Consider the following 19,995-nt stretch of genomic DNA (forward strand, 5'->3'; position numbering starts at 1 on the left):
CCCCATACATAGTCACGTAAGATTTTGTTCAAAGCGGAGAGAAATCGTGGTGGGAGGAGTATAGGGATCGTTTGAAACAGATAAAGAAACCTAGGAAGCACATTCATTTTTACTACATTAATCCGACCCAACCACGAGATCTTCTGTGCACACCACTGGGATAGATCAGTCTTTATCTTCCAAAGCAAGGGGGTGAAGTTCAGATCAAACAATTTATCAAGTTTAGTGGGTACCTGAATCCCTAAATATTGGAGCTGTGAAGGGGCCCACTTAAAAGGGAATGATTAGGAGAGAGTTTCCACCATCTCGTCCGAGGCGGTGACATTCAGGGCTACAGACTTGGAATAGTTAATCTTAAAATTAGAGAGAGTACTAAAGCGATGGAATTCCCTCATCAAATTTGGTAGGGAAATTAACGGGTTGGTAATCGTCGCCAAAAGGTCATCTGCGAAAAGGCTTAACATGTAAATCTGCAGCACCTGTACTACTCCGGAAATATCCGAGTTGGCCCTAATTGCCATTGCCAGTGCTTCCAAGCAAAGGACAAAAATCAGTGGCGAGAGAGCCTTGTCTTGTACCATTCGTGATACGTATCACTTTGGACAGGATGCCATTAGCTCTTACTTGTGCCGACGGAGCTTTGTATAAAGCTAGTATCCTACTAAGGAAAATTTCCCCCAGACCCAGCCTCCGCAGCACCCCCTCCATAAAGTCCCAGTCAATTCTGTCAAATGCTTTTTCGCGCGGTTGACAGAAGAACTAAGGGGATGTTATTAGTAGACACATACGAGATCAAGTCAATAACCTTAATCGTATTATCCCTAGCCTCACGCCCCGGAACAAAACCTGGATGAGGCCAGGGAGAAGGGGCTTCAGACAACCAGCCATTAATTTGGCGTAGAGCTTAATATCTACGTTCAGTAAAGATATAGGTCTATAACTGGCTGCTGTACAAGGATCCTTTCCCTCTTTGGGAATCACAGTGATATGCGCAGAAAGACACTGATCGGAGAACTGCGTCTGGGGATAGATCGCATTACATTCCCTCAGTAGGACAGGGACCAATTGTTCCTGAAAAGCTTTGTAATAAGTGATCGGGAATCCATCTGGTCCTGGACTTTTCCCACTGGGGAAAATTTTAACAGCATCTTTTAATTCCTCAACCGTGAATGGGAAATCGAGAGCTTGTGTCACCGTCTCAGGGAGAGAGGAGAAATCAATGTCAGCAAGGAACTGCACAATATCAGCCTTATGGGACGCAGCGAGGGAGCTTGTGCGGGCCCGAGTGAGATTATATAGTTCCGAGTAATACTCATGGAAAACGGAGGCACTCTCCACATCCGTAGCATGAACAGTTACAGAGGAATCTCTAATTTGTTGGATGTATGACAGAGTTCTCTGTGCTTGGAGGGCCCTTGCCAGCATCTTTCCAGGCTTATTACCCCACATAAAGTAGGTATGTCTACACCTCCTATACGCCCTTTTTACCCCATCATTAAGTAAGGAATTCAGGGACGTTCTCGCTTTTTGCAATTGGACAAAAATATCCGCGTCACCAGAAGTTTTATGGGCTATTTCATTTTAGTCAAAAGGGCTTCTCTGCATTCTAATTTCTGTTTTTTGAGATGCGTTCCCAGCTGAATACAATGGCCACAGGCTACACATTAATGGGCTTCCCAGATCGTGACGGGAGAAACATCGGCCGTGACATTGGACGCAACATAATCCTCTATAAAACCCATTAGTTGTGCTTTACAGTGAGGGTTGGTCAGGAGGTGCTCATTTAGTCTCCAATGCCACTGCCGTGGACTCGCATCAGCGATGTATAAAGTGACAGTAATCGGGGCATGATCTGAACATGTAATCTGGCCTATGGCGGCTTCAAGTAGGACGTCTAAGTGGGAGTGGATTATACAGAAATAATCAATACGTGAGTATGACTTATGAGGGGAGGAATAAAAAGTATAATCTCTCTCCGCGGGATGTAATAGCCGCCAGGAGTCAACTAACTGGAATTCATGTAAAATTTCGCTAAACCTTCTCGCTTCTTGAAACGAAGCCCGAGGAGCCCCAGTAGACATGTCTAACAGCGGTTCAAGAGCCCAATTGAAATATCCACCAACAACCAGTACTCCTTCAATAAGAGATTCAATGTGTTCATGGGATTTACGGAAAAACCGAGTTTGACCAGTGTTAGGTACATACAGGTTGACAAATGTATAGCATTGTGACAAAATGGTTACCTTCACCAGTAGGCCCCGTCCATCACCAATCGAGACCACCTGTATGTCTGAAAGCTGGAGAAATTTAGAGAAAAGAATGGCAACAACCCGGGTCTTAGCACCTGAAAAGTTGTTAAAATACCCAATAGGGTAGTACCTAGAAGACAAACGGGGAGCACAACTCTTTTTAAAATGAGTCTCCTGTATAAACGCTATATCTATTTTATCCATGTGCAAAGTATGTAACAGATGGGAGCATTTTTCAGGCACACTAAGGCCCTTTACATTATTTGATAATAGATTTAGCCCAGCCATTAGAAAACCCTATAGGGACGTAACAATCAGAGAGAGTATCCCTCCCAGGCCGAGTGGACAGAAGAGAAAAGAAGACAAAGAAAAGAACAGGAATTAGTAAAAAAAACAATAGTAACCAGAAAAAAATACAGAAATGCAAGTAAACTTCACCAGGAAGGAGTCCTGGATAGAGCAAACCCTGTAGAGCAGAGCTGGCCAAACCAGTCCTCGAGATCTACCAACAGTTCACATTTTCCAAACCACCTAGCTGGTGCACAGGTGTAGTCATTACTAATTAAGGTGTGCTGCATTCATTCCTAACTGACAATTCTACAGATATCCAGGAGACCTGGAAAACATGAACTGTTGGTAGATCTCGAGGACCGGTTTGGCCAGCCCTGCTGTAGAGGATGCCATGGAAACCCCTATTGGGTCCATAGTCCTCATATACCTCATAGTCCTCATAGTCCTCAGGGAAAGGAACTGGGGAGTTCAGGGGGGAAAAAGTTAGTAGTGACATCTAAACGTCCCCTAATAAAAAGGAAACTCGAAATAACATTGATAGGGTATATCAGACACTCCAAACATCGGTATATTATGTGAGAAAAATTTAGAAACTATTAAAAAACTGGACGGCGGACCAAACTGTTAACAGAAAATTTAGAAAGAAATTTGCAAAGGTAGTAGGGTGAGGAAGAGAACAGTAAGGAGAAAGAGACAAATCTATCACCATACAAATGTAATGCAATGGTATAAAGTAAACAAGACTTAAATACATTCAAAAGTATTTGTAGCATGCACGTGGATAACATCTACAGTAAACGGCAGTATGAGAACTGGTAAACCTTCCATTATGAGGAAGATCCAAGTAAACAAACATAATAAGGATACTAAGCAAAGTAGGGTGAGATCGTCTCAGGGGACATCAGCATCTTCCAAAACCAGAGAGTTGCGCCTCCATCTCCTGGAAGAATGAGATGTTTGCCATCTCTCCCGTCTAGGTTGAAGGAGTGCTGAGGAGAGTGGGAGGTTTAACCAATTTGGCAAGGCAACTGAAGGGAGAACCAAAGCCTCACAAAATGGCGGGACATCCGCAGGCATATGAACTGTGTGGGTAATACCATCATGGAGAACAATAACACTCAAAAGATATCCCCACCAATATTTGAGATTTTTCTTGCGGAGCTCCTCAACTAGTGGGCGAAGTAATCGACATTGATGCAGGGTATTCCTAGAGAGGTCCTGAAATATTTGGATAGAGTTCCCATTGAAGTCAATATCCTTGGCTTGGCGTGCATGATGAATAACTTGTTCTTTGACGGTGAAGAAGTGTAAGCAACAAATAATGTCCCTAAACCCTTGGGACGCAAAGCCCTGTGAGCACGGTCAAACTTGATCTCCTCGTTAGGGTCCAACCCCAGTACCTCGTTAAAAATCTTCGTAAGAGCATCGACGATGCCGTCTTGTGGAATGTCCTCAGGCACACCTCTGACCCGCAAATTATTGCGACGCCCCCAATTATCCAAATCCTCTAGCCTCATTTGCATATCAATCAGGAGGCGGTTCTGACGGGTAATCATGGTATCAACATCGGACAATTTGGAGTCGACTGTGTCCTTGTGCTCTTCAAGAGAGACCATGCGGTGTCCTACCTGAGTTAAGTCTGCTTGAAGAGAGTCCATCCGAATCTTGACCGCTTCCTGAATTCTCTGTTCAAGAGATTGCAAGTCATGTAGTAAATCCTGCCTAGCAGGAAGGGTACAGAGGTGGGTCAATATTTCCATGAGGTCTGGACTCATCAATTGAGACTGCGATTGAATGGTGGAAGAACGGGTCTCCGGGGTTTGGGCACCCTCTGAACCATCAGAGGCCATTACAGGCGACGTATGTGACAAAGAAGTATGCGCAACAGGTGACAGGGCTCCGAAAAGGTTGTGAAAGGCAGCCTGAGGTGTAGATTTAGATTTGACTGGGGTGGCCGCAGCGGATTTGTTAGCACGTCGTCTCGGCATAGAGCTAATAGAATGAAAATCTCCCATATCACGAGGTGGAGAAAAAAGAAAAAGGCTGATATACGAAGAAGGGTATGTCACTCTTCACGCTCCCCCCATTAAGATGTGGACATAGTCAGTCAGCAGACATCTTAAGGCTCACAGAATATGTTCTCCAACCTGTTCTCTAACAGGCAGAGCAATATGAAAGGTGGTTCATCACAGGATCCGAACAGTCCCCTCGTTAACACCATATAGTAGGGAGGATGTTACAGGGCAAGAGTAGTGGTGCCCCTGTAAGAGCAAATTATCTTGCCTTGCTTTCACAGTAGGAGTTCCAGATAGCAGAGTCCAAAAGAAGGCCTCCCAAAACCCAGATGAAGGAACTCCACAGAAAGCACCCTCCTGGAGGGGGGTATATTTTCAAATCCTAGCTCCCCAGGATGTTTCTTACACTGCTCTCTCTCCTGGGATCACAGTGGGTGAACAGGGAAAGGTGGTGGGTGCAATATGGCAGCGGTGTGCACCTCACTGCTTATCCCTGCAGCTTATGAGAGAGTCAGTGTCCCCCCTGTGAGTGTTGGGCGCCCAGGGATCCACAGGCCCCCCCAGGCCTTCTCAGTGCTGCGGCGGAGTCCACCCGCTCACACAGCATCTCCACTTTCAGGGATCACCAGCTACCCCTGTGCTTCACGTCGGGCGCTCACCTCCCCGCAGCGGCGTCAACTCTGGGAGCCTCCGGCCGCAGACACACCGCTGCCTGGATGGGGCGGCGTCGCGATCAGAGCCTCCGAACCCGAGTCCCCGGCTTTCAGCCGCCCGCCAGGCCATGGCTCATTAAAGGGCGACAGAGCTCTCCCCAGCCCTGCAAATGGCAGCCCCCGGTAACAGGAACCCTCAACAAGGTAAAGGAGTTGGCGGGGAGCCTCCAGGGCAATGAAAAAGGGCTATTCAGGGGAGTTTGCAGTGGAGCTCACACTCCACACTTCTACTTAGGATGGCTGCTAGGCCATGCCCCCAGTACACACACTTTTAAGCATGATATACAACTGGTGCATTTGCTACTGTATTTGAGCTAGGATGAAGCACCTTGAGATGTATCCACCTCGTCAAACAGTGTACACCTAAGTAAGGCTTTTCCTGTGTGCAAAGTGCGTAAGCCAGCAACTCTAAATAAGCCCTAGCATGTTTCTAGCAAAAGTACTTAAGCAAATCAAAAGTGAACATGCTCTGAAATAAAAACTAGTGACACATGTCTTACTGCTCTGCATCCTGTATCATAATGTATGCCTTTCACACACACCAGCATATTTACATATGACTATACTGTACTGGGCGTTATGTTCAGTGGTGCAAGTAGAAAAAAAATATCTTATAGGTACTGTGTGCACGCCCCCCAAAATATGGGTGTGGCCAAATGCCACATGGGAGCGGGATACACATATGGGGCCAGATACACATATGACCCCAATAGTGCCAGATACACATATGCCCCCACAGTGCCAGATATGCCCCCCCACCATGCCAGATATGCTCCTACAGTGCCTGATATGCCCCCACAGTGCCAGATACACAAATGCCCCACGATGCCAGATGCACAAATGCCCCACAGTGCCAGATGCACAAATGCCCCACAGTGCCAGATGCACAAATGCCCCACAGTGCCAGATGAACAAATGCCCCACAGTGCCAGATGCACAAATGCCCCCAGTAGTGCCATATATGCCCCACAGTGCCAGATACACATTGCCCCAGAGTGCCAGATACACATGACCCCAGAGTGCCAGATACATATTACCCCACAGTGCCAGATACACATTGCCCCAGAGTGCTAGACTCACATTGCCCCAGAGTGCCAGATACACATTGCCCCAGAGTGCCAGATACACATTGCCCCAAAGTGTCAGATACACAATGTCCAAGAGTGTCAGATACACATTGCCCCAGAGTGTCAGAAACACATTGCCCCAGAGTGCCAGATACACATTGCCCCAGAGTGCCAGATACACATTGCTCCAGAGTGTCAGATACACATTTCCCCAGAGTGCCAGATAAACATTGCCCCAGATTGCCAGATACACATTGCCCCAGATTGCCAGATACACATTGCCCCAGAGTGCCAGATACACATTGCCCCAGAGTGCCAGATACACATTGCCCCAGAGTGCCAGATACACATTGCCCCAGAGTGCCAGATACACATTGCCCCAGAGTGCCAGATACACATTGCCCCAGAGTGCCAGATACATATTACCCCACAGTGCCGGATACACATTGCCCCCGAGTGCCCCTCCTTCCTGAGTGCACCCCCCCTGCTGCTCACTGCTGCCTCTGCTTCTGCTGAATGGGGGGGGGAGAGTGCAGCGCGTGTCTCTTCTGCCCCTCAATGCTCGTAAAGTCCGGTCTCCGGTGGCAGGGTATCTCAAATGAGACGCCGGTTCATTAGCCAATCAGAGCTCGCATACCGGCTGCCAATCAGGAGCCGCAGCTGCCGGTCCGCGGGCTCTGATTGTCTAACAAACCGGTGCCTTATTGAGATTCACCCCGCCACTGCCACCGGAGACCGGACACATCACAGAGCATTGAGGGTCAGGAGAGGCCCTGCTCTCTCCTCCCCTCACATAGCAGTGGGCTGCAGATATGGTGGATGGCCAGGTGGTACAGCGTACCGGCTGTGAATTTATTACCGCTACGCCGTACCGCCATACTTGCAGCACTGGTTATGTTTTATAACATCTGAAATATGATGGGTATAATGGTACGGAACGGTTAAGACCTTCATGAGAGGTGCACAGTACTGAGATTGAGCTGATAAGAGCTGTCATGAGCAGGGAGTCTGTAATATCTCACAGAGCCAATGAATTAATAATACTAATCATTTCACAATCTATGTGAAAAAGTAAGCAAGGTATACTAATTAGTTTACTAGTCTTATGCCTTCCTATATGATAACCAAAGACAGGAGTAAATACTCGCAATACCTTTTTGATTTTCAATGACCTGCTCCTCCTGTTAGTGGAGCCTCGGAACTGCACATTGGAACATTTACATATTTTAATGTGGCAAATGGAACTCTGCTCTCTTAATTTCTAGTGTTAATTGACAGGCTGTGAACTGTGGTTTAGAGACTGGCAGTCAGAGACACAGGTGGTTATTAGTTAGTGCTTGGGTGGAAGTGAGTACTGTACCTCATACTTACCGACTCTGGGAGAAGCCTGGACAGGAGACACTGCAGGACATTTTGGGCGTGGGGCCGGGCTATCTTGTCACCAAAATGCCTTGGCTATCATGCCAAAATGCCTTGATTCACGGGTCCGCAGGGGAAAAGACAGAGCTAAGTGACACAAATTCACAACATTTAGCTGTACCCCCTCGATACAGAGTCGGAATCCCAGGTATAATCTCCTCATCCTGCTCGCTTCAGTAGGTGGCAAGCAGAATGTGGGAGATTCAGGTACACATCTGTGAGTGTGGGAGACTACTGGGCAACTTGCAGGAGAATGGGCAAGTATGGTATTTAAGTATCAGGGCTGGATCTAGACCTTGCGGCGACCTGGGTGAAAAAATAGGGCGTGGCTTCATGGAGGAGGGACGTAGTCAGTTATGCCCCCTGTAGCTGTGCCCACAGTAGTATTGTCCCAGTACTGTTACCCCAGTACTGTGCCCCCTGTAGAGTTGTGCCCCCAGTAGTACTGCCCCCAGTAGTATTGCCCCCAGTACTGTGCCCCCTAGTTGCGCCATTTAAAAAAATAAAAATAAATTAATATTTACAATCCCCGCTCCTGCTTCCTGACCGCTGCTGCCCTCCGTCTCCGGCCACCGGCGCCACTCCACGGATCTATGGGAGAGACGTCATGACGTCTCTCCCATAGCACCACATAGGCACTAGAGGTCAATTATGACCTCTAGCGTTTATGTGCCGCTCCCACAATGCAGTGCGGTGTGCAATGACTTCATCGCGCACCGCACAGCACCGGGCTTCTAAACAGCACCGGGCGGCAACAGTAGCAGATCTTGCCACAGCGGCGGCGCCCTCCGGACGGCGGCAGCGCCCTGGGCAAAAATCCTGGTTGCCCATAGCAAGATCCGCTACTGTTAAGTATTTAAGTATGTTGTGGATAGAGTTGCAAGGTGATCCCTTTAATAAGGGACACATTCATTTTACAGGCTCAGGTGCTGTGCAAGTTTCACCCCTCTCGCACAGAAAGTTTGTTGTAAGACAGCGTTAGGAGTTGTGTTTTTCTCATGTATCATAAAAATGCTTAGTTCAAAACTAAGAGCAACATGTTAACTTACATTTTTAGTTAAATTGAACATTGTGCCCACTGAATATTTCCGCATGCTAACTGAGGCTTATAAGGCAGTTTTGTGTGTCACTTGCACATACTGTATGTTTGAAAGGCAAAAAAGTTTAATGACAGTCATGAGGATGTTGATAGAAACATAGAATTTGATGGCAGATAACCATATAGCCCATCCAGTCTAACCATTAGGATATTAGGGTTAGGTATTGGGTTAGGCGTTGTGGCTTTAGGGATAAGGTATTAGGGCTGTTTTAGCGGTTTGGGTGAGGGTATTAGGGTTAATTTGGGAGACTGGGGTAGGGAATTAGGGATTGGATATTAAAGCTCGTTTATCAGTTTGGTTTAAGGTATTAGGGCCAGGGATTATGATTACATAGAGGTTTGGGGTTAGGATAGGGTCAAAGGTAACTGTAATAGGGACAGGGATAGGGCACTAGAGTTAATGTTTAGGGCGAGTAGTCTGCTATAGTTACACACAATGTGTCACTAAGTCAGTACTATAAAGGGTAGGCTGCTATAGTTACACACAATGGGGCATATGCAATAGGGTCCGACCGAGCCTGCCAGAGGTGTGGGACATCAGCTGAGAATGGTCGCACCCCCATAACGGCAATCATTTACAAGGCCAAATCAGGTTGGGCCATGCCACCTGAGAGGCAAAACTAGGTTGGGGCATGCCATCTGAGAGGCATGTCCCACCACCATCAGATAGGCATGCACCCCATCACGACCAGAGAGGCATACCCTACCACCATTAGAGAGGCCTGTGTCCCAACCACCATCAGAGAGGTGTGCATCCCCACCACTATCAGAGAAACATGCACCCACATCACCAGAGAGGCATGTGCCCCCACAAGCACTTAAAAGGTATGTACCCCCACAAAACACCAGAGAGGCATGCACCCCCAACATCACCAGAGAGGCATGTATTCTATTCAAGAAAAAAAGAAATGCAGGTGCACATGCTACACACTAAGAATACTAAGAAGATAGTTAAAATAATTTTGATGAACTCTTACAATTAACATAAAGTATAAGTGAAGTTCCCAGCACAAACCTGGCCAAACATGGGCTAGGATTTGGGTTAGATGATGAACATCCCAGAAGGCCTTACTCATCAAAAACAATTGTTATTTAAGAGCCACACCTCATAAAATAGATAATTAAGTTAGGTACAAATATGATAGGACTATGCATTGAACCAATGGTAAGATCCTTACTTTGTTGAAATCCTGCCTAGTGACAGGGAGGGAGGGACACTTGTGCCAGATCCAGCTATTCTATAGGGCTCCAATCATCTAAGGGCCCACTCGAGCAGTCTAAGAGTAAGGTGAACTTTGAGTGCAGCACTATTTAGCAGGGCACAGACATTAAGGGGTAAATTTACTAAGATGGGAGTTCTATTTAAGATGGGATGTTGCCCATAGCAACCAATCAGATTCCAAGTATTATCTTCTAGAAGGTGCTAGATAAATGAGAAGTAGAATCTGATTGGTTGCTATGCTCAACAACCCAACTTAAATAGAACTCCCATCTTAGTAAATTTAGCCCTAAGAGGGCACCATTATGGCCTTTTTCGGTGTAGCTTGTGTGATATCATGATGTCACACCACTACTACTAAAATTATACGAGGCCATGCAGAGGAGTGAAAAGGAGCCTGCAGAGAAGCAGCCACTATACAGAAGACAGCAAAGGTAAAAGGGGCCGGACTGAACTAAAAGAAATGGGGCCAGAAGGCCTGCCATACTCATGTTTTTAAGGCCCCCATCTCTACCTGGTAGGTAAAAAATCGAAATAAGCAGGGCCTGTGTCTCTTAAACCTCATACCCTATTCATCTCCCTAGTCACACCCCCTATATCTCTCCAGCCTCATGCCCCTTGACTCTCCAATCATTGCCCCATGTCTCTCCAGCCTCATGCTCTGTGTCTCTCCAGCCACTGCCCCATGTTTCAACAGCCTTAAGCTCATTTCTCTCCAGCTTTGTGCTCCATATCTCTCCAGCTTCAAGCATTCCACATGCCCCTTAGTTCATATTGGTCCTCTTACTTTCTCTGTGTTTTGGCTGACAGCTTCTCCTTTGTGCAGCTTATCTTTTCCTCAGTGGCATGACGCCATGATGTTATGCTTGCTGCAACAAAAATGACAAACAGGGAGCAGTTCATCACCGTGCCAGCCATAGGGAGCTCTTTCATGCCTGTGCCATGATAAGTAATGTAGTGGCACAGGCAGCAATCCAAGCCTGTCCCTGTTCTTGAGTCCCCTCAGGATCATGGAGCCTGACACAATTGCCCCCTTGTATTCACTGTCGCCAGTAGACCAAAGCAAACTGGTGAATTGTAGATGGAGACACACAGGGGGAACAAGCTGAAGAGATGCAGGAGCCCATGAGCTTGAGAGATACAGAGGGGCAGGATGTGGCGAGACACATGGGACTGGAAAGGTAAAGGGGGCATGAGGCTGGAGAGACACAGTGGGAAATGATGGGAGATGCTCAGAGGAGCATGAGCTGGAGTGACACAAGGGTTAATAACTGGAGAAGTATGGAGAGACACAGGGGGTATTAAACTGGAGATAAACAAAGGGCATGAGGGTTTAGAGGCACAGGGGCTAATGGGTGAAGAGACACAGGAGACATGAGGCTGGAGAGACACAGACGGATTGAGGCTGGAGTGGTACATGGAGCATGAGGCTGGAGTAACACAGGAGGACCTTTTCATTTTAAGTCTGTATCTACTGAGTAGGGATGGTGGGGTAACAAAAACCATTGTGCCCCAAGATTTCTGTTGCTGTGCCTAGTTGTGCCAACCCAGCCTAGTATCCGGGAGATAACCAGACTCTCCAGGGAGTCATGGCGATCACCTCTATGTCATGGAGTCTTCCTATCATTCAGGGAAAGTCAGCAAGCATGGATTGTGAGAGTACTGACCTATAAGAAGCCACAAGCACCACTCAAAACCATTTCAATTGGCTATTTTTTAATAGTGAACAAAAACATTTAAAGGCCCTCTACCAAATAAATGGATGAGCCCAAGAATTACCAATTTCAGTCTGCAGTTTCTGGGGCTCCGCTGACAGAAAAAGCAGGTCAGTGAAAATGTAACCAGGATTGCTGCAGTACTAATAACTCATTTATAACTGCATTTTCCAGCAAGCAAGGCAATATTTGCTTGCAATGAGAGAGCAATGAGTGAACAATTTATGAATGGAAGACTTATGGCATGATAAATGACAATCACTTGATCAAAGCAAACGTTTATAGGTATTTAATAGATTAAAAGAATTTCAATCTATAAAAAATGTCGTCTATAATAGCTACAGTGTGCACATTGGAGATGTACAACTGAACCTGAATATTTGGATAGTCTGAAGAAGAGGGTGAACTTTAAAAATATTGTGTATCTAATTATAATACATTTCAGGTAGATTTATTTTTATTAAAATTGCCTTTTATGTATTTAAAATATGAAGCCTTTTTTTGGGAAAATATATCTATTGGTTTACTATAGACAATAAATATATTTTGGATTCAAACCTTTATGGATTACTGCCGTCTGACCAGACTCAATATTACATTTCTTAAGTGCTTTCTTTAAATTCACAACTTCACTACAGCCTACCTACACACCTAAAACTATTCCCTCTAGGTGTAAAACAGCCAGGCGTGCTGAGAAAGGGTAGTACAAGGTAACCAGACTTGCCAGAGTCACAGCCACAACCTCATGCTCCCTTCAAAAGCAGAATTCCTCATGTGCATAGCCATACCTCCACGCACACTTAGCCAGGCCTACTATTGTACAGAGGCCTGACTTTTCTCCCTCAGCCCTATCATCAACCACAATTTGAGTCTCTACTCTGAGTCCTGTTAACTTAGGATTCCCATCTCAATCTAGGCTGTTATCTCAACACAAGGAGGGTCCTGGCACACCTGCCCTGCCTTCTTCAGCATCTAATGCGTTTATTCTGTTTTTATGCATAATTTGTCATTCTCACTGTCCAGTACTGGAGTGTTTTGTGGCAAACTACAAATAGACAATGATGATGATTATGATTGTGATTTGGGATGACTTTCTTAATCATTTTACATGTTTTTATCTTCTGTGATAACGCAAAAAGAAATAAAAACAACTGAGACATTTAGCTGAAAATATTTTGAAAGGTGGTTGTTAAAAGAATAAAGTAATCTTGGATTTGTTGCTTGTATATCTCCTGGGAATTGAGCCAATCTCATTTGGAAGAACAATGTGCAGAGAATAGTATGAATTACAGATGAATTTAGATGGCCTGGTTTGAAAATCTGAGCAATTAAAACTTATGAGTTTCACAGAAAGAAGCTGAATCGTAAGACAACAATACAAGTGAAGAATAGAGATAATGAATATGAAGATCTTCAAAAATATACTATTCAAAAGATAATTGGTTTCCGAATTCTGGATTCCCATAACTGCAAATCAACTGATTTTTATTTTTATTTTATTTTTTTTACTTTTCAAATTTTTTGACAATGCAGTTTTTTGTAGATTTTAGATTTTAATTCCACAGAACATAATGGGGACATTTGCAAATTAGTTAACCCAAATAAGAAGGGGTGGAAGTATACTAATTAATACTAAATGAATAACAAGAAAAAATAAATGAAAGTAGAGAAATTGTTCATGAAAAACTACTTTTTTCCCCATCAAATTGTTATTCGAGTTACAGTGAACAAAAAGATAATTAATACAGCATGATATGTATAATTAGTTTTTAATTACCATAATTACTGCCTCAGGGCATACTGTCCTCGCACAGACAAGGCTTACATGTACAGAGTTTTCAAATGTTTGAATTCAACTCCTCTTGGGAAATCTCATCTATTCTCAGTTATCATTTGAGCAGTGATTTTCTTAAAAATTTTACTCCAAAGATAAAAAGAGTAACTGACACACTCTTGTGGTTTAGGATTTTGGGTCTGTAGCAGCAAGTTTGTAATTATCATAAACTATAATTGTAACAGAAAGCTGTTACAGCAGGTTGAGTCTGCCATAATCAAAATGCTTGGTACCAGAAGTATTTTGGATTTCGGTTTATTCCAAATTTTAGAATATTTGCATACTATAATGAGATATCTTGGGGATGGGACCTAAGTTTAACCACTAAATGCATCTACAGTTAGGTCCATATACATATATTCAGACACTTACACAAAAGTAATTGGTCAATTGGCTCAAAGTTGCTTCATGGACATGTCTGGGCTATTCCTTCATTATTTATTTATAAATTAGGTAGGGAAAAGGTCTGGAGTGGATTCCAAATGTGGCATTTGCAGTTGGAAGCTGCTGCTGTGAACCCACAACGTGCAGTCAAAGGAGCTCTCAATGCAAATAAAACGGACATCCTTATGTTCCCGAAACAAACAAAATCCATCAGAGAAATAGCAGAAACCCTAGGAGTGGCCAAATCAATAGTAATAGAAATAGAAAAAAGAATGCACTGGTGAGGTTAACCTACACATTGACAGAAGACAACAGTGGTTCCTCACAACATCTAGCCAATAACAATCATTATACAAGTCTACCATAAATAGAAGACTTCATAAGAGCAAATAAAGAGGGTTCACACATTAATATGCCTCAAGACTAGAAGGAAATTAGACGTTGCCAAAAAAAAAGATCTAAAATAGCCAGCCCAGTTCATGAACAGAATTCTTTGGGCAGAGGAAACCAAGATTAAGCTGTACCACAATGATGGTTTAGTTAAAGTACATAGAAGGCTTAGTCTTTATGATTATGTTAATCTGTCCAAATACATTTGAGCCTGTGAAAATAGGGGACTGTGTACAGGGTCGCTAGAATGTTTTCAGGTTGTGTGAGGCAAGATGAAATGTCATTTTGGTGCATATTTATAAATTAGAGATGTGCAGTCAGGTTTCCATGGATCTCCCTGCTGGGGCACACTGAGAATTTCCCTTTACTCCTGTGGCCCAGTCCAACCCTGTATGCATCCAAGCATGGCTTTTGATATGCACACTATTCTAAACACCAGTTCCCGATGCAATGCTGTAGCTTCATATAGAAATGACAACATGCTGCCAAGAATTCCCTTTGCATATTAACAAAGACTAGGGGGTATAGTTACAAAAGTTGCCAATAGCAACCAATCAGACTCTAGCTATAATTTCTCTATTGCATCATTGATAATAATAGACTCTGACTGGCTGCTTTGTCAACACCTCCCCCCCCCCCCCCCCCTTTCACTTTTTTAAGCTTTAGTAAATCTACCCCTAGGGCTCTATTAACTAAATTTCAAAATGCCTAATCTCGTGATAGTGATACAAAAGAAAATCATTGAAAAAATGCTTTATTATTTAAATAAAGCAAATTCTTACATTGGAAATTCTATTACAAAACTTTATTTCCATAAAATGGTATTGAGAAAGCCCAAGCCTGGGATTTCAGTTCTATGGTGCATGCCTGAACCAATTACCTGTCACGTATGCACATACAGTATGCCCCATGACTGACTGAAATGGCAAAGCAGTCATTTAGCCGTACTGCTCTGGGCAAGTATCATGGAGGAAGTAGACTTACTGAGACAGCAGGCTATCACTGAGGCCGCAGGCTATCACTGAGACAGCAGGCTATCACTGAGGCAGCAGGCTATCACTGAGGCAGCAGGCTATCACTGAGGCAGCAGGCTATCACTGAGACAGCAGGCTATCACTGAGGCAGCAGGCTATCACTGAGGCAGCAGGCTATCACTGAGGCAGCAGGCTATCACTGAGACAGCAGGCTATCACTGAGGCAGCAGGCTATCACTGAGACAGCAGGCTATCACTGAGACAGCAGGCTATCACTGAGGCAGCAGGCTATCACTGAGGCAGCAGGCTATCACTGAGGCAGCAGGCTATCACTGAGCCATCAGGCTATCACTGAGGCAGCAGGCTATAATTTTCAGCCTCTGCAAGATATTATCAATAAACGTCGATAGGTGGTTTCCTATAACTGGGATGAACAGCAAAAGAAAACTATCCCTTTCTCTATATAATGATAGATAGGCCTGTAGGCATGTCTTCTTCTGTTTGTTCATATTATTATTACATTTTATTTATAAAGGCGCCACAAGTGTTTCGCAGCGCCGTACAAAGTACAGTACAGGGAGACAAAACTTAACATTACAGTAAATAAATAACAAAAATAGAGTACAGGTAACAAAGAACACCACAATTCTCAAAACATAATACAGCTTAGATGTAAGTAGTGAGGGAGTAATCATTATACTACTTGGGGCTGGCGGCCATAGATAGAGAGGAGCCTTTACCAGTAGGAGAAAAAGCAGGTAAAGATGGTCGCCGAGTGAAATGTGTCGAGAAGAGGGCTTAGACAACAAGAGGAAAGAGGTCCCTGCTCTGAAGAGCTAACAATCTAGTGGGGATGGGCGACAGACAGATGACATGAGGTGCAAGCAAGCAGTAGGAAGCCTGATGGCGGTATGCAAGCAAAGCAGAGATGTTCAAGGCATGGGGCAGGGGCATGGAAGAGCAGCCTAAGGACTAGGTTATGTAAGGGAACAGCCACTAATGGTATTAAATACATGTGCAGTATGGGGGTAATTCCAAGTTGATCGCACCAGGATTTTTGTTAGCAATTGGGCAAAACCATGTGCACTGCAGGGGAGGCAGATATAACATGTGCAGAGGGAGTTAGATTTGGGTGGGGTGTGTTCAATCTGCAATCTAATTTGCAGTGTAAAAATAAAGCAGCCAGTATTTACCCTGCACAGAAATAAAATAACCCACCCAAATCTAACTCTTTCTGCACATGTTATGACTGACTCCCCTGCAGTGCACATGGTTTTATGAAACAAAGATAGTGCTGCGCTTGTAATAAGCAGCTCTTATAAGTATCGTAGTTATAGGAAAAAGATTAGTAATCAACTTTTTTTTACAGGTGCCACTAGCTTTAACATATTCATTTTCCCCCAAACATATCCATAGCGCTCTTTTTTCTTTTTCCAGTGCACATGGTTTTGCCCAATTGCTATCAAAAATCCTGCTTCGATCAACTTGGAATTACCCCCTATGTGTGGTACAGAAGGCATTAGAAGTGAATATGAAGAATATATTGAATTCATAACACACAGCCTTTCATGCCGTCCAGCACACAGCGCTCGTCTCACCTTGTTAAGACCTCAGTGTTTATTACCAAGCTCTTGTTTTATTATGTTGTTATACAAATGCGTTCAGGTAATATCAAAACAGACCCAGAGTCAATTACCTTGAAAATTTTAATTTAGTCTTTTAACTGGAGGTGAAATATTTTTACATAATGTACAATGACTTATGACCTGTTGTATTTATTTTCTACATGAGATTCGCCAACTGATTTACAAAACAATCACAGCAGCTGAACAGCCAAATGGCTCCAGTAGTATATTTGTTTATTGTAAAAATAATGTATGATAGTCTTCAGTCATCTATTGGAATTAACTTCTTTATATTTACAATTGATGGGCAAGTGGTGTTTATTGCTACAAGGGGCAGAGGCTTTAGCACTGTGACGTAATATCATATGTAACTATTAGAACAGAGGAATAGGTATGAAGAGATCACTCGGTTAAACAGTAGCATAGTTTATGCTGACTATAAAATGAGGTTATAAGACATCACTATTCAATCATGGTAGATGATTTTGGGAGGCCACTGTGCTCATTGTGGTGTTAGAATAGAAATAAATAAAATGTCTCTGCCCTGGGGAGCAGCGCTGTAAGGCTGCATGTGGTCCCCACAGTGGCGTAAGTTCGTCACAGTTGCCCGGAGGCAATATAAGTGTGTGTGTGTGTGTGTGTGTGTGTGTGTGTGTGTGTGTGTGTGTGTGTGTGTGTGTGTGTGTGTGTAGTGTTCTGGACAAAAAAAAATATATACTGTATTTATACATTTAATTGTCTTTTATTTTAAATCAAACATTTCTTAGCAGTCATACCCAGGATTAGAACCCATGACCTGTTACACTAACAGCAGACACTTTACTGATGGAGTTATTTGCTCCTGTAGAGGAAGCATGAGAATTCTAACTATATGAAGTTACGTGTAATTGTCAGAGAAGTATCTTCATATAGTTAAAATTATCATATTTCCTATACAGGAGCAAACAGCTTCACCAGTAAGGTGTCTGCTTCCAGTGTAATAGGCTGTGGTTTCTAATCCTGGGTGTGATACTTGTAAAATGTGTATATTCAGTATAATAAAGAGGGTGTGATTTGTAAGGTGCAGGGACCAGTGAGGAAGTCAGCCACTGAAAAGACAGCGACAGCTATCAATTAACTTAATTCAATGGTGTCACAGAATGGGAGGAGAGGTGCCCCCCTTCAGAGCAGGAGCCCGGCGGTAGATGACTCCGTTGCCTCCCAGAGTTCTGCCTCTGGGTCCCCACACTGACATGGTGAGAAAGAACAGGAAAACATTTAGATAATACAAACTGGATCTGTAAATAAATGTTACCAACCTGTTCTTGCGACCACTTCTGTCTATCTTCTGGAGTTCGAACCTTTGTTTTATAACTCCTTGGCATGTCACCAGCATGCTTTGAAGCAGAGGGAATATTTAAAGATTTTGGTCGCCCTTCATGTCTGTTAGCAGGAAGGTCCGTGTCTGTTTTCTGGCATATTTCCTTATGGTCTATTGTCACGTTCTCTGTTACACTATGCTCAGGGCTCATGTCAGTAGTACTATTGATGCTGCTCATACTCATGCTCATTTTGATCTCAGCCACTATCTGATCAATGTCCTCCTCTTGATCTTCTACATCTCCATCAGTTTTCCTTGTATGATATGGGGATGGTGGAAGTGAATTTCCATTAGCCTCGGCTGGATAGTAGTCTTGATAAACTTCTTCATTTTCACTATACTGTGCTGTTTCCTCCTGGTCTTGTACCTCTAATGAGGATGAATTATCCTCCTCCAAAATTTGCATCTGACTTTCTTGCCCTATTTCTTCATCATTACAATCTTGTTGCTGCTGTATCTTGGATTCCGTCCATTCATCTTCCACTGCTTCAACACATTCATCTGTCTCTACATGCGGCTCTTCAGTATGGATATACTCCTCTCCATTGCAATCCATACCTTCAAGGTAACTATCATCTTCAGGACAATACCGTATATAATAAGTGATACCTTCCTCTTCATCAGGCAGTCCTTCATCATACTCCTCATCGGATGTATTATTCACATAGTCAGAGCTTGAGTCACCATCACCACTATTGTCATTACAATCTTGCTCCTCTTGGTTGTTTGTGGTGCGCCTGCTGCTAGGCAACGGTGTATTTGTGTACTCGTGTACTACAGTTTCCTCATATACAGAGTCCTCCTTATCACGGGCTACAACTTGGGGAGAAGAAGGGCAGGATCTTGGTCTTTGGTCCAGCATGCTGGCCCTGGTGCTCTGACGTTTCCTGTTGGCCATATTCAACACTTCACATGACCATCATTACATGAACGTATCTATGGAAGACAGAGAGTAAACATTAGAATTCTAGAGATTATATTATTCATCTTCAGACAGCAATGTGAAAAATTAGATTTTGTTTATTCAATTCTATATTATAGATTATGGTGAACAAGAAGAAATATTAATATTCAGAAACTATTATGAGATAAAAATGACACATGGTAATCTTAAATTAATAAGGATCCCTTTATTAAACGATTACATTTGACTAATTCATATCAAAATACCCTCATGCAGAATCAATTTTTAACAGGGATGGAGTCAATAATAGTCTTTATAGGGTCTGAGCTCACAGGTATATACATATAGTGTGTGTGTGTGTGTGTGTGTGTGTGTGTGTGTGTGTGTGTGTGTGTGTGTGTGTGTGTGTGTGTGTGTGTGTGTATATTTGGGGTTTTTTGGTTTGTTTTTCGTGGGGTGATGGGGTCGCCAAAATACTGCCTTGTCCTGGGTGACAAAAATCCTAGTTTCAGCCCTGGTAACAGAAAATCCCAGATGACAGGGATTTTGACAAATACTGCTGCAATACACAGTACAGTACACTGAGGGGTCTATTTACTAAGTCTTGGATGGAGATAAAGTCGCTGGAGATAAAGTACCAGCCAATTGGCTGCTGTAATTTTTCAAACACAGCCTGTGACATAGCAGTTAGGAGCCGATTGGCTGGTACTTTATCTCCAGCGACTTTATCTCCATCC

General features: G+C 43.7%; 1 protein-coding gene across 6 annotated transcripts in view; it reads right to left on the bottom strand.

The window, feature by feature from the left end:
• Window positions 1-19,995, bottom strand: part of APBA2 (amyloid beta precursor protein binding family A member 2) — a 645,362-nt gene that overhangs the window by 320,951 nt on the left and 304,416 nt on the right. For all 6 annotated transcript variants that reach the window (XM_063926236.1, XM_063926237.1, XM_063926233.1 and 3 more), the window contains one exon: window positions 18,293-19,290. In XM_063926236.1, coding sequence (XP_063782306.1) covers window positions 18,293-19,252 — 960 coding nt within the window. In that variant the 5' untranslated portion in view covers window positions 19,253-19,290. The remainder of the gene's footprint in view (window positions 1-18,292; window positions 19,291-19,995) is intronic.

This window comes from Pseudophryne corroboree, chromosome 6 (genome assembly GCF_028390025.1).
Source record: "Pseudophryne corroboree isolate aPseCor3 chromosome 6, aPseCor3.hap2, whole genome shotgun sequence".
Classification (NCBI taxonomy): Eukaryota; Metazoa; Chordata; class Amphibia; order Anura; family Myobatrachidae; genus Pseudophryne; species Pseudophryne corroboree.